Below are 15,729 nucleotides of genomic sequence, written 5' to 3'. Positions count from 1 at the left end.
AATTGCAAAATATATTTTGTGAAGCGAAGTCGTCGTCGTCTGAGCTTCCGGGGCCGAGGGTCTATCCTTTTACCACCCCAGATTCACGATGTTCCCGGACTACACTGGAAGGCTGCTAGAGAGCAGCCAGTCTTTAGTTTCATCATCCATGACGCGCAGACCTTCCACTCCGTTAGGTGGCTTGAAGATGGTACAGTCATTGATGATGTGGTCTGTTCCTCGGCACCACATTCACAGGAGGAGGAAGAAGCCATTCCCCATTGGTGCATGGTTGAGCGGAAAAGCCCGACGCCCGTACGGAGACGGTTGAGGCGCACCCATGCCTGTCTCTGTAGTGTCAGGCCGATGGGGCGTGTGTCGGCGTCGGGGATAAATGAATGGAGTCTGGTGGTGCTTGACCTCCATTCAGAATTCCATTTATGGTCCGCCCAAGTAGCCGCAGAGATGTCTTGTTCATCAGCTTCGTTGATCAGAAGCTGAGCGGCTGGCACGAATGGGTGTCTTGATTTCAGTCGGCGGGGGTGCCCGTTTGGGAAGGCAGAGATCTTGTGGTGGAGAAGATGGTTAGGCTCCAGTGCCCGTCGACCGAGTGGCTTCTTCGCGACGAAGCTCAGCAGGTTGGATGCCAGCGAGCATGGGGAGATTGTCCAATGGTGTGGGACGCAGACATCCGGTCACTATGCGCAGGGCGCTGTTTATGGCAGTGTCGATGTTGTGGCAGTGAGCACTGCGGCACCAGACAGGTGCACAGTACTCTGCAGAAGAGTAGACAAGGGCTAAGGCTGCTATTCGCAAAGTGTCAGCCCTCGCCCCCCCAGCTAGAGCCTAGTGCTAGTGAAGCGAAATGACAACACCACTCTTGCTTGGCGATGAATATTCTGATGAAACCGCTACAATTTTGTTGCTGCTGTATTCTAAGATAAATATTAACATGTAACGCTGGATAGTGGGTGCGAAATGCGTTCTTTTCCAGCACAAAAATCAACCTACATAAAATTTTATTAGTGCGGCCCGCCACAGCTTTCCTTAGTGCCAATTTGGCCCGTATGCAAAAAAGGTTGGTGACCCCTGGGCTAGACTATAAATGGAAGTTAAGTAGGCCTACCGCCAGACTACATTCGTTCATTCTCGACCAATCAGCTTGACATTACAAAAACAGGCGTGGGTGCGCCTAAACCGTCTAGGCACGGGTGTCGGACTGTCGGTCTTCTTTGCTCAACCATGCACCAGTGGGAAATCTTCTGAGACTGAGGAACTGACCGCAGGTCTCGAAGTTCATAATCAACAGCTGGCAAGACAAAACTGTTACTTAATTATTTTTAAATTTCACTGGCAGTGACCACGGCCGCGAATTTCCCCCGTAAATACGACACAAGATTTAGCCACAAATTTTGCATTAAATTACAATAATTTGGCTGTTCGTTCGCAGCAAGAATATAAAACAATTTCAACAGATTTTGTAAATCCTTCAGATCACTTCAAGGTGATCACAACGCACAAACAAATTAGGGATATTTTGTAGAACACGGAGGCCACAAATTATTTCCGGCTGTTTGGTGATCTTTACACGTTCCAACTTGTAGTAAAAAAATAATCTTGCCTGTTTCTTAAACACACTTCACAGGGTCATCAATAATAATCAACGTTGCAACTTGTCATTAACATGAATATGTAGCGTCACAATGTTAATAAATTGAATATTTCTTGATTTTACATTTTATAGGCCATGAATGAAAGTTTGAATAAAAGAATAGCTATTGTAGAGCTCTTCAAATCGGGCAAGTCAAGAAGTGATATTTGCAAGGACTTAAAAATTAACAGAATGTTGGTCTGGAGAATTCTCGAATGGCACAAAGAGACTGGAAATTTCAAAAATCTACCTGGCCAAGGTCGCTCTCGAAGCGCAAGAACTTCAAAATTGATTAAAGCAACCAAAGAAAAGGTGAGAAATCCCAAGAGATCCATTCAAAAACAGGCAAAGGAGGCGAACGTGATCTATGGAACCATGTCTCATTTTTCTTAAATTTTTCATTTTCTCATTTTTTTTTTTAAGTGGACAGTTTGCTGGGTGGTTCACTAAAAACAGAAAAGTTTTATTAGTCAACTATGGAACCATGTTCACAGTTCAAGAAGGATTTGAAGATGAGCCCATTCAAACACATGAAGAAACAGTTGCTAAATGCCAATACCATTGAGAAACGTCTCTTCAGAGCCAGAATTCTGCTCTCACGTATTGAAAGAAGAGGCATGCTGCCAAATCTTGTAGTCAGCGATGAGAAGACATTTGATGTCCAGCATCATTTTAAGTCAGAATGATCGTGTTTGGTCAAGAGATGGTGACGTGGAACCCCGGGTAGTCACTCGAAAACAAGGGGCGGCATCAGTGATGGTGTGGGCCGTAGTCAACGAATCAAGAAGGAGTCCATTGATTTTTGAGGACCAAGGAGTGAAATTGAACCAAGAAAACTACCGAAATAATATTCTTGAGGGTTCATTGTTGCCTTGGGCAAAGAAACACTTCAAAAAACGTAATTGGTCATTCCAACAAGATTCTGCCCCTCCACATGGAGCTAAGAAAACGTAAAATTGGCTTTCAGCCAAATTGCCGTTCTTTATTTCCAAGGAAGAATGGCCTCCTTCATCCCAGACCTGAACCCCTCGACTTTGGCATCTGGTCTTACCTGGAGAGCAAGGTTTCGACTAAACACCACCAAAGTTTGGAAGCGCTGAAGGCTAATCTGAAAAAAGAAAGGACCAAAATACCTCAAAGAGTTATTCATGACTCTTGCAGGTCCTTTTCGAAGAGTCTCCGACTTGTTATCGACGCAAATGGCGAACACATTGAGTAAAACTTGTTTTTCCTAAATATTTATTTATTTGACAATAGTATTATATGTTTATTACTCAAAAATTGTCTACCATTTATTAAATACAGTTGTTTGAAGTTGTAACGTTAATTAATTATTATTGATGACCCTGAATAATCATCCAAGATAAGCGCCACCTGTTTTCGTCATATTCCGATAAGGCTGAGCGTAGTAATGACACGTGTATTCTTGGGCAAACCACGTTGAGTGGCAATGATTAGTCATCGTGTGACGTAAAAGCGTCGTGGAACAGGAAGTCAATTTTAACTTTATACAATAAAGTTTTACAGGATAATTTTGTCTACGAGAACTACCACATGATGACAAAGAACAGCAGCATTAAACAAAAACCTCATTGAATGTTGGTTCGACGTTGAAACATAAAATCAATGAAATTTCCATCGAGTTAAATAAGAAATTGGCAACGATCAAAATTGTCTAAGCTACTGAGAATGTGACGTCAATCCAAATCCATGTCTTCTTTATCTGCCGCCCCAGTGCTGTCAGTTGCAGGTGGTTCTTCTGTGGGTGGTGCATCAGGTGGACCACCGGCAGATTCTTGAACAGGAGATTCATTCGTTTCAGGAACAGGAGGGGGTTGTTCTTCCTTGGGTTTTGGTTTAGGGGTGTTCATGATTGGGTTACATGTCGATTCCAATAGCTGAAGAAAAACAAAATATAACAGCGTATCGATTGAATTTGACCAAGATTTTATAGCGCTACAAGTTAGCAAGTTGTCGAGCGAGCTCCAGGGTTCGACGACGCTTTTTAGTTCAAGTTTTTAGTTCCTTTTTAATATTCGATTCTCTAGTCTACCACAACTGGTTGCATTTTGGTCAAAGTAGTTAAACAGTGATGGCAACAAATAATTACATGTAAATTTTGCCTTTGTAGATAAAAACGGAGTTCCCCTCAAAAGTGTTATGTCGTAATCTATTATCTTGGTATATTTCTACTAGGGATTGTAGATCATTGGGATACGAAACTACATCCGCTTTTGGTTTATCCGCAACACTAGAAGGGTTACGATTTTTTCTGATTTACAAAATAATGTACTTTTTATAGGTTATATAAGAGGATTGAAGTTGGTTTTAAAGTAATTTAAGGTTTTTAGTTGAAAGCAAGCCAGCAGAAAAGTGTAAAAAAAACGTCAAATTGGCAATTGACCCTTCTAATGTTAGCGGAACAACGGAGTTGCGAGTCCCGTAATATAATGTCCCTAATTTCTACATACAACAATTCCCTAATTTCTAGGTACAACATATGTGCCTCAAGTTGTGGAAGCTTGATGAATTCGTGAAAGCGGAGAAAATTCTTCATTTTTTTTAAGCTTTTATGAACATTAACATTACACGTAGCCACTGAAAGGTCAATAATTGACCTTTGTGTGACAATAATTAATCGAAAATTATTGTGGAAAGATGCAGAAGGAACAAAAATGAGGTGCCTTGCTTTGGGCAATAGACGACACTGGCATGATAGGGAAAGTAAAACTGGAAAACTACTGGTCTCTGATGAAAGAACTAAAATAATTGAAAGGTTGCATAGAAGGAAGAAAGCAAACAATAAAAATAATAAAAGTGTTAGCTTTTGTAAAGAAAGGAGTTCGTCTTTATGGAATGAAAAGGAGCAGTGGACCTGTTCAGAGGCAGAGAACGCACTGACTCTGTGCTTTCAAGAAGTCAAATGAATAAATAGTAACTCATCCAGCAACATTCAGGCACCTTGTACTTCATTTTAATATCGGCGACTGTCACCACAGGGTCAGCGGTGGTAGGAAGGGCCGACTGCTTTTGTAGCTTCTCATTGTACCATTCTCCAGTAGAGCGGACAAGCTCTTCCACTTTCTTTGTCTCTTTTTCTTCTATATGAGAATATTTCTCATCCTGATCAAAACATTACATAACATTAAAATCACTTGTTGCAGAATCCACGAGTTTTAGTTGGAATCAATGCATGACAAAGTTGCACTTAGCAGTCGAATGGCAAGATCTTCATGTTCCAATTGCAGCCAGTTGTCATGCACGTTAGCTGACGAAATTGATTACAACAACTGTTACAACCTGTCCCAGACAACCAGGCGCATTAAATTGTTGTACCTTTTCAGAGAAAAGATGCAAGAACTTGGAAAAGTGCTGCAAAGCCGCTCCCAGCTGGTTGAAGGCAGGCTGGCGGGTGTGGAATTCGGTGTACCTGCAAAAATTAAATATATTTTAAACAAAATAGTATAGCTGAAAGTCTCATGGGGTTAAGTAGCATTCATCGCGCATCACCACTAATCATAAAAACTCAATTAGAAATCAAAAAAATTGACAAATTTGTTACAGGAGCGAATTTCAGATGGAACATGCGACCTCGTATTACCACTCGCCTTCGTACGACTGGATCACCGAGTTTTTTCAGACCGGCCAAACGATCGACATAGACCTGCTTTTTCTCGTCTTCTCCATCTTCGTATAGCCAGTTCTCCGTCTCTTCCAAGGTGCTCACAAATGAGGACCGGTTCTGTTGAAAAAACGAGTTATAAGATGGATGCTATAATGGCATACCAAGCTTGCAGCACAGACTATTCTTTTGTCCCCAGGCTTACGCCCAACTGCATGGCCGAGTGGTGAGAGCCCTGGTACGACGTTAGAAAATGCGCCGATTTGATACCGTCCAAGAGCAAGCGGCTGCGTCTTTGGCAAGACACTTTAAGGCATAAAGATGGACACGAAGATTGGCTTCCTGTCAACTAAATCTAAAACCAGCAGCCGTTAGCCTTGATACGGCAATAACAACAGCCCAGTGACGTATTCATCGTTACCCACCTCCTCTGTTATGAACTTTTCGTATTTCTCATAGACCTTTCCCCTCATGTCATAAACGTATTCTTCCACCGCGTTCCGAGCATCAGCTTTCTCGCATTCATGCCTGTCATTGGCAATCATTTTCCCCTGGAAAGTTTGGTCGTTAATTTACGCCACTAGACGTGCAAGCTTGTCAATGTTGTAAAACTAAAAATATATATATTTTTCTTATCAGAGTCCCTCCCCCCAGGAGCAAACGCTCCTTGGGCAAAGTGGAAAACATTAAATCGACTCCGAACCGGTGTTGGACGTACTAAGTCTGCAATGGTGGAGTGGGGCTACGACACGGGCCCTGCTGTATGTATCTGTGGCACCGAGCCCCAAACAGCGGACCACCTTCTTGTTTGCCCTCGGCTTGCCACCCGGTGCAGTAGGTGGGACCTGTCAGTGTACAACTCCGTTGCGGAAGAATGTGTCAATCTGTGGTGTATCAACAAACTTTAGAAGACTCGATAGAAGAAGATCAATACAACAGGTATGTCAAAAGCGTGATGCTTTATGCCAGTGAGACATGGCCAGTCACTGTGGAGAACACCAAGCGTTTGAGCCGTAATAACAAAGCTACGGTGTGATGGATATCTCAAAGCGACTGGCATATAGAGTATCAAGTACAAAAACTAAGAAGACTTGACATCTACAAAGTAGAAGTCGTGCGGTGGAGGACACTCCGTTGGTAGAACAAATGGAAGAGAACTCCTGGCCTAATAAAGTTCAGTCGCTGGAAGTGGAAGGGCGTAATCTACGTGGACGGCCAAAGGAGTGGTACCATGGCGTGCGAAGCGACCTCCAAAAGCGGTGACCTTGTTGTGGTTAAAGTTCAAAATGGGAATACGTGAAAAGCCGCCACCAAGCCGCATCGAAGTTTGCTGACTTCCGACCCTCGCCAAACAGGGGAAAAAGGAGGGAAAACCGTGTACTAACGAACTATTCAAATATAGGCAACTATCACCAAGACAATTGGAAAAAAAACGGTCATGTCGATACCGAGAACCATATTCTACCCCATAAACGATAACACAAAAAAATAAATGACACCGCCGAAATGTATAAATCCATGAGGAAGTCAGTTGGAGGGGAAGGCGTCATGAGAAGGTTCGTGTTTCAATTCAGCAGGCTATAGCCCTAAAAACGGTTGTTAGCATTTCTCTCTGGAACAGCGTACTGTTCATAATTGAATGCGTGAATTCAAGAAGGGCCCAATTTCCACAAAGTTGTTTTCGAGATAAATGCGTTTTAAATATTTCGGTCATTTATTTTGGTGGTGGGACATCGATAGTGATTATATGCTGAGATATAGTGATAAGAAGCATTATAAGGCTTTCTGTCAGAGCAGAAAAACCGCATTCACAGAGCCATGAAGATGCAAATGGCAAGATTATTTTGATGTTTTTTGCACCGATCATTGAATAGGGTTTGTAAACAGATAGCCAAAACTCATGGATATAGCCAATTGCCTGCACTCCTATTTGTAGTACAAATAGCTCATTTTCAAAAATTCGAAAAAGTTCCGCGACGCATCTGAGAACCAATGACTATAATACACTATTTTGTGTACCCACATGTCAGAGTGTCGTGCAACATTTTACTCACCGTTTAGTTTCGTTGTAATTGCATAACGTTGACGAACACCCTGATGACGCGAAAACCCTCACATGCTTAGGGTTTTCGAAAACCCTCACATGTAGGACTTAGTTAAATACAATGCAGTGGCTGTCGTTCGTTCACACTTAATTTCGTCGGTCAATCAAACAATATCACCACAAAACAAATAAAGAGAATGAAAAACTGCACAACAGATTTTGTTGCTTGCCTAAATATTGTTGGCACTTTTCGTTTCGCACTTCAATTACTAATAAATCGAACACTTTGGCATTCTATCTGTGAATACGTCATCTGATGTGCCTAACAGGCTGTATGTACTGTACGTTTCTCAACAAAAACAAAAAACACCTGCATTGGTTATTATAGAGATATGCTACCAAATGTCGATATACATTGTGTGAATCAAAAGTCGAATAATCGTTGACTGAAACTTAAATCACGCACTTTTTGTGTGTCGGAAGAGTTACAAGGAAAAGCTTTAATTTATAAAACTAGCCTGAGCAGCTAATATCAAGTTTAGTGTGCGGTACGTTTGATGACCTATCGTATTTACTCGATTGTAAACCGTGCCTAGTTTTTATTTCTGATCAGTTGTGAGGTTCGCATTCGGCGACGGCTTATATTTTTGATTGGTAAACATAAATTTTGTTACTGTACAATGTTACCAACACAAGCATTCAACCGGTATTGGAGTTAGAAGAATACTCCGCTGTTGTTTTCTAAAATAGATCAACAGATGTCCAAGGTTCGAGTCAAAGCTGCTCAATGCAAGTAAAAAGTTGAATTCGCATCAAATAGTCTCGCAGTGAGATGTCTCTGCGACTGATCGGCGGCGACAGAATATCCTCCAACCAACGTTGCCAGCTCATGCACTTACTTCAAGCTCAAACATATCCTGAAGATCTTTCTCCACAAGTTGCATGTGCACATCAGCATGGATGGGAAGGTCAATGCTCTTCACTTTGTTCTTCTTCTTTTTAACTTCCTTCTCAGAAGGCTTGCTCTTAGCGGCTTCTTTAGCCTGTTCTGAAATTGCAAATTAAACTGTTACTTTCTGTGAATAAAACTCTTGTGCGAGTGCAACTCGTTGGATTTAGAAGCAGACATGAAATCCGTCACCAACTCTATGAACGCATTTGGCCATGACAATGTAGCAAGACTAATTGACCATAATATTACAACCGATAAAAACAAATTATTTAAAACTCAACAATTCTTTTTGAGCAGTTTGATCCAGGGCTGTGGAGTCGGGCAAAAAATACACGACTCCGACTTCAATGTTGCCAGATTTTTTATATTTTTGTCCTTTTTCAATTTTTAAAATTCAATGTTTTTACGCTGTGATCGAAATTGAAACTTCACAAAAACTGACGAGAACACAACACTTTTACTTTCGGGTGAAGATTTAGAGGGCAATACGAAGGACAAGAAACAATATTTAAAAAAAAGATTGCAAACAAAAATCTTATTGTTCATCGTGTGGTGTCAAGCCGGCCTACTTTTTAACAACTCCGCCTCCACAGCCCTGGTTTGGCAATCCACGAGCAGCATACACTACATCCAGTAAAGTGCTTTTCAAAAGAACGAAATGTTAAAAAGACGTAAAGTTTCGATTTTGATTTTTTTTAATCGTTATTTAGTACTAACATGTCTTTTTAATTGTACACTACACCTTTCATATGCCACAATTAGAAGCAAATGCTGTACAGCAGTAATAAACACGGACCTTCTGAGCATTAAAACCTAAAACCAGCTTTGAACCTTGACCGGTATTCAAATTATTGCCAATTTCGAAGGTCACATGGACCTTGCGTGGTATTCGGCCACATGGGTACACGTAGTAGGTGAACAAAAATACTTGGAAAGTTGTTTAAAGGCCTACTAAAGGGAATTTTCAAACGGGAATTAAGCATTAAAATGCGTAAACTGAACACTCAAAAATACATTTTTAAAAAAATTACCAAAAAAAAAAAGGTTTTCAATGGCGCTGGCAAGGCCCAAAGTCCAATGTTTCATTTATTTTTTATTTTTTTCAAAATGACCAAAAAGTGGAAACATTGCTCGAGAATACGTCACAAAAGACAAGAGCTCCAGTTCCAGCAATATCAAAACTTTAAAAGTTCGGACGCGTTGCGTTTCAAGAAGTTTTGCAGGATAGTTTTACACGTTTTTTAAGTTTCTAGGATATCTCGTTGAGTAATAGTAGCAATGTTACGAGAAAGGTGAGGTACCGTACGGTAGTATAAATGTAGTAGCACTGCTAAAAATTAAATGTCCATAAAATCAATATTGCATCATAGCAAATACTATGCCTGACTTTTGTGTTGTGCTTGGCTGTGACACGACAGCATTGCATAAAGTTATTATGTTTGGGTTTCCCAAAGACAGTACCCAAAAAAGGAAATGGAATAAATTTGTCAACACCACAACTTGTCATTGGAGTGGACCAAAACCACACCATAGAATTTGTAGTCTGCATTTTCAAGAAGCAGACTTCAAAAATTTTCTTCAATTCCAAATGAGATATGCCAAAAGACTTGACTTGAAACCCGGTGCATGTCTATCAATCTTTCTTTCTCCACCAGAAACTAGTGCAACAGCTGAAAGATCACATCTGACTTCTTCCTGGCGACCAGCTTACAGAAGACGCCAAGTTAACGAAGTAATGTTGATTTTATGGTTTATTGTATTTATTTAGAATTACAGTATTAGGTTTTGATAACCTGTATGGTACCCCAGGTACCCCTGTATGGTACTCCCAACCTGTGGGCCTAATTTACAACAAGGCCATTAACCTAGTGCAGCGGTTCCCAACCTGTGGGTCGCGACCCCAACTGCGGGCGCCTGACAATTTGCCTGGGGTCACCTGAGGCCTTCTGAAAAGTTTAGAATTTCCTTAGTTTAGAAACTTTGCCACAAGAATTCCAAGATACAATGAAAAGCGTTGTAAGTGTCGTGAATTTTGTAAAAGCTAGTGCTTTAAACAGCCGCCTATTTTCAAAAGTTTGCAGTGAATTGGATACATCCAGTAATGTTCTGTTATTTCACACTAGTGTGAGATGGTTGTCCAGAGGCAAAGTTTGGAAACGTGTTTTTGATCTTTGTGATGAATTAAAAACATTTTTTAATCAAAAATCTAAACCACAGTTTGAAGCACTTTTCGGCGACAAAAACCAACTTCACAAAATTGCTTAAATTGCTTGGTGTCAAATTCGTATGTTTACTTTGTCATTTTGTACATGTTTGCGTCAGCAGCAAAAAATAAAACTGAATGAATTGAATTCACTTTAGGCCTATAACATCGTTAAAAACATAGTGAAACGGTTCACCAGGCATTTGATAATTAATTAAAGTAACTTGCGTTCTTCTGGTGACTATAGGCTACTAGGTTACCAGAAGAACGCAACCTAGTATGGTAGCCTATAGTCACCAGAAGAACGCAAGTTACTTTAATTATAACATCATTATTGTATGCGTGGTTTATATAGCTTAGTCAATTTTTAGGTGCTGTAGGTTACCATAAATTTTTTGTGTCATATTGGAGAATTTCTGACTCTTGGTTTCCAATACGAAGAGGAAGATAGTACTGTGGTTGAAGAAGTAAGTGATGATGAAGAAGAAAGTATGCTAGAACCTGAACCCTATCGTTTTGAGCCTGAGTACACAGAGGCAGAGATCAATCAGCTTTACCTTGCTGATGTGACTGACGTTTCTCAGCAGGAGGATCGAGTGGAAAACACTGATTGGTAAGCAAATTTAGATATTTGACATCATATACTGCATTTGTTTAGCTTTACTTAACATAAAATAATTAAATCACCGACCGTAGCGGGATAAGTGCTCAGCTTTGCATTGCATTTCCTTATGGGTTTGTAAGGCCTTGAACCTACTACACGTTGAAAACAACTTTGCAAATGCAACTGAAATTATAAGAAAATGAAATCTTAACGCTCTTAAGTTTACCTTGCCTAATACTAATTATATTGCAAAGTTGCATTTTCCCGTCCCGGTAGCCTATGCAATGAATTATTACTAGGGCAATTATTTTTTGGCCTAAAAATTGAAACTTTTGACATTAAAATTTGTTTTGACAAATTTTGACGTATGAAGAACTCAAGCAGTTAAATTACGCATCATTGTACAAAATGCTGTACAACACAGCTGCCGCAAAACGACCTATCAAAAATTGTACACATTTTGAGGTGTGTTGAGCAATGAGCACCACACCATATTAACCTAATGGCTTATGATTCACAATAAGTAGACAATGGCCCATTTACACTAGTATAAAGTAGGCTAAAAAGGCAAATGTGATCCCATACTTGATTCAAGTGTTGGGTATGAGAAGATAGGTACTCATTGTACTAAGCCTTTGGCACTAAGAAAGTAGGGTGGCCAGTTCCTTTCTCTCAGCCGCCTTTCCTGCAGCAATTATGCCTACCCAATTTATTGCACCTCAGCTAGAGGTGAGCGGTGTTTTCAACAACCAGCTTAAGCCGGGAGTCGAACCAGGTTTGGTTGGTTTTGGTAGTTTCGCATACTTGTACAATGTACATGTAGAGGGTCTGCTACTATTCGGTGAGTCCAATTCTTATCCGTTACACCATCCCTCTGCGCCAAAGTAGGCTACAAGGTGTAAAATGAAAAATTCACTGACAGTGCAACCTCTACGACACCACGACAATGCAGTTTGTAAACAATTTTGACAATTTTTGATTTAACGCTACAATTTTGATGAATTTTTGACTTTTTTTGACAAGTAAAAAAGTAATCACCCTAATTATTACCAATTTTATATCAACACTCAACAGGTGTTCATGTTGTCACTGTGTGGCAATGGTTGAGCAACATCAAGCTTTGTGCTACTGTGAGATAGATACAGCACGGATGAAAGACATGCTAGAATCAGTGGTTCTTAATCTTTTTTGTATGTTTTACCCTTTTAACAAAGATGAATATCAGATTTACCCCCAATAGATAAAATGGTATAATATATATACTCATTTATTAAATAACGAAAGTAACAAGCTCCATCAGTTATACTCAATGTGACGGCTGCCCTTGCTTTTTGGCAACGAGTCGTTCATTGTCTGGTAAAGTAGGATATAGCCTAATGCACAACATATATCGGATTCAACATGAAGTTGGTTTTGTGTTTTAGATTTGATAGTAAGCAATGCAGAGAAGTCGCGTTCGCATAGGTAAGTTGAAGAAAACGTGACCAGAACATTCAGAGCTTGAATACCTATTACCTATCCTCCGATAGCAATGTTATATTTTAACCCAAAACTTTTCTAGGTTGCAAGAGTGAAACGCATCTTTTGCAAAAGAATCGTTTGTTAATTCTATAAATCTTCTTGGATTGCCTCAGGAACATCTTTCACTTTACATACAAAAAGATTTCTCACTACTTTCATCAAAACGCTGCCAGTATTTATCTCGGGAAAATATCATTCAAACTCCTCCTGCAAGTTTTGAAGATAACTGATGATGTCATCCTTCAAGTTTTGATTGAGATTATCTCCAGTTATCTCCGTCAAGCGGTGAAATGATATCTACAATACCAATACCTACAGCTGGCACAAATTTTCTGTCCCGTCAACTGATGTGGATATTTTGATTGATAGCTCATTTACCCCCCAAAACGAGGGAATTTACCCCAGTTTAAGAAATGCTGTGCTAGATGGACAATTGGACATGCATGATTACATTTACTCTGCTTGTTTGTGAATATATGGCGCTGTTGAAACAATATAAATTGACTTGACTTGCTATCGCCTTATTTGTTTCCAAGTTAGCAATTCCGTTCAGTAAAAATAAAGTAAAGAAGAATTTTTTTAGGTTAAATTAAAATGGCCTTAGTAATATGTAAGTCTGCGCCGAGTGAAAAATGCACTAAACTATGAAAAGCAATTCAATGTCCTGTTAAATCTACATAAAATCGCTCATTTTGTTGGCCAAAAAAATGTAGCCTATGTGATCAGACGAGCGTGAATGTGCACAGTAGCCTATGCAGAGTTGGTTGGTTGTGTAAAATCATGTGTATGCCATTTCTTTGAATGCAGTAGTTGAACTAGACAAAACATTATTTCATTCTCCAAGTATAAAAACTACTGACTGTAATCATAGAAACTCTGGTTAATGAGAGAATACATACAGTTAAATCACCCGCAGTAAGAAATATTGCTCGATGAGCTGATTGCTTGTCTTTTATGACGTAGGCTGTACAGTCACACGCTTCGCTGCTCACGCAAATTCCCGTTTTGACAGCTCTGACAAAAACACGCGCGGAATGCTGATCAGACCGCAATGAGGCAAAATTTTATTGAAAATCGTTTTATAGTAGCATGTTAAACACAAAGAACATGGAAAATCGCAAAGTCAGGTTTTTCCTTTAGTATCCCATTAAGACCTAAACGCCACTTTTATTACATGTGTTTTTTTGATAAGATTCTTTCTCACATCTTTACAATTTTCTCGCAACTTTTGGCAGGTACTGTGCAAGTCACGTTCTCTCATTTAAAAGATTTTGTTTGTGTAAAAAAAAAAAAATACCAGCCACATTATGCGCTTTGCCACAACGATATTTAAAAATTAATCAGCGCAATCCACTATTTGCATAAAAAAAGTTGGTCTTGATGTGATCTCTTCAGAAACATGATCCCAGCCCTACTATGCTTTCATTTTTTTTTTTTTTATCAAAAACTCATTTTCCTTCGACTGGTTTCAGCAAAGTGCTGCTGTCACTATAGGAGCTTTCAGAGGATAACCGGGTCCGTGCACCAATGAAAAGAGCCGGTCTTGCAACTTGCTTTTGAATAACAGAAATTAAGACAAGAAAAAAGAAGAGAAGGCACAAAGGCGACAACTGAGCAACATTGAGTCCGAAACATGGACGTGTGATGATCTGCGACGTGTTTCGGTTACCTGCTTCTTTGCTGCCGTCACTAGAGGGAGCTGAATTCTCCTGGGGTTTTTCATCGGTTGGTTGCTTGGCGACATCATCCGATCCGCTTCCATCCTCCTTTGCTTCACCCTGCACATCCATGGGAGTCTGCAAGTACAAGAATCAGGGATCAAGTGTTTGAATAACGTCATTGGGTACTTTAAGTTTAACTGCACCTGTGATTGGCGGCTTTACACCCTTTACAGAAATGTACAAGCTTGCTTGCCACTCACAAAAATCAACAATTTTATTTGAATAAAATACCTCAGGTATAAATGCATATAAAAACAGTTTGTGATATTCTGTGATTCAAAACTTCCATGTTTTTCAATATTTTACTTGTCCTTAGGAATGATTCTTCGGTACAGTAGCCTGGTGACGAAGGTTGCTTAAGCATTTTAAATAATTGTAGTTAGCTTTTCAGTCGGTCTAAGAAATCCTTTTTTTTTAAGTTTTATCTTGGTATCTTTCCGGGCTTTTTGTGGATTTAAACCACTGACGCAGACCAAGCCACCACGACAAGCAGAATGAAGTTTGTTGGTGCAGTTGTCTGTAAATTATTCTATCTACGAGGACCGTTGCTCCAACTGCATACTCTGTAAGTTAACCATCGTTAGGGATCTTGCCGTTTTTTTCTTCCGCATAGGCTGGCGTTTATACGGGTGGACACTGGACAATATATATCAGTATTCAGTAGTTGGGACAATAGTCGAGTAAGCAAACCCAGGTAGACATGGCAAAACCTACAGTTTATAAAGGTAAAGCTCCATAGCCGTGATTGCTATGGCAGTGTTGCAAGAGAAAAGTGAACATTGTAAGTTCACGTTTTGCTTGTTTTTATTCAATTTGCTACAAAGAAATGCCTTTTCCGGCAATACATGTTTGAGGTCTTAACATGGTACTAAATAAAGCAGATTTCAAAATTCAAAATAAAACAGAGATAAGAACCCAAACTACACCTACAGCCAGCTCTCCCAAGGGATTTTAAATGCCCCAAAGGCAAACGAACTTTTAAAGCCAAGATTGGACTCGTTAGTCATTTGAAAACTTATCGTTAGCATCCATGCAAAAACCAAAGCATTGTTGTACCTCACTTCTGTCCTTCTCATCGCCGTTCACCTGAGGTTTGGTGGTATCATCAGTTTCCATAGGCTCATCACCGTTTGTAACCGACTCTACTACCTGAGAATTCAAGGAACTGGATAAGACAGCGGTTGGAACAAAACAAAATTTACGAACAAATTAAAAAATTGCATGAAATTGTCGACAATATTAAAAGACGAGCTGCTATAACGGCAGTTACTGACATAAGAATCTGTTGAGCTCATAATTGTTTATTACAGTCAACCACGCTTAATCGGACCATATTTCGATGGTCCCTAATCCAAATCCATTTTTCCTAAACAAGTCAATCTCCCACCTAAACAAGCCAATCTCCCACCTAAACAAAGCCTTTATGGTTTTC

At 39.9% G+C, this 15,729-nt stretch overlaps 1 protein-coding gene across 1 annotated transcript in view; it reads right to left on the bottom strand.

Moving 5' to 3' along the window:
- Positions 1-909: 909 nt before the first annotated feature.
- The window catches only part of LOC145771935 (heat shock 70 kDa protein 4L-like), a 55,759-nt gene continuing 40,939 nt past the window's right edge, over positions 910-15,729 (bottom strand). Inside the window, exons 14-21 of the mRNA XM_082583705.1 lie at positions 15,354-15,446; positions 14,246-14,372; positions 8,196-8,344; positions 5,678-5,803; positions 5,239-5,372; positions 4,967-5,060; positions 4,592-4,753; positions 910-3,528 (exon numbers count right to left, since the gene is read on the bottom strand). Coding sequence (XP_082439831.1) covers positions 3,328-3,528; positions 4,592-4,753; positions 4,967-5,060; positions 5,239-5,372; positions 5,678-5,803; positions 8,196-8,344; positions 14,246-14,372; positions 15,354-15,446 — 1,086 coding nt within the window. The 3' untranslated portion in view covers positions 910-3,327. The remainder of the gene's footprint in view (positions 3,529-4,591; positions 4,754-4,966; positions 5,061-5,238; positions 5,373-5,677; positions 5,804-8,195; positions 8,345-14,245; positions 14,373-15,353; positions 15,447-15,729) is intronic.

The sequence above is a fragment of the Aplidium turbinatum genome, chromosome 6 (assembly GCF_918807975.1).
Source record: "Aplidium turbinatum chromosome 6, kaAplTurb1.1, whole genome shotgun sequence".
Lineage (NCBI taxonomy): Eukaryota > Metazoa > Chordata > Ascidiacea > Aplousobranchia > Polyclinidae > Aplidium > Aplidium turbinatum.
Note: the sequence above shows the minus strand (reverse complement) of the source record. Positions and strands in the feature narration are given on the sequence as shown.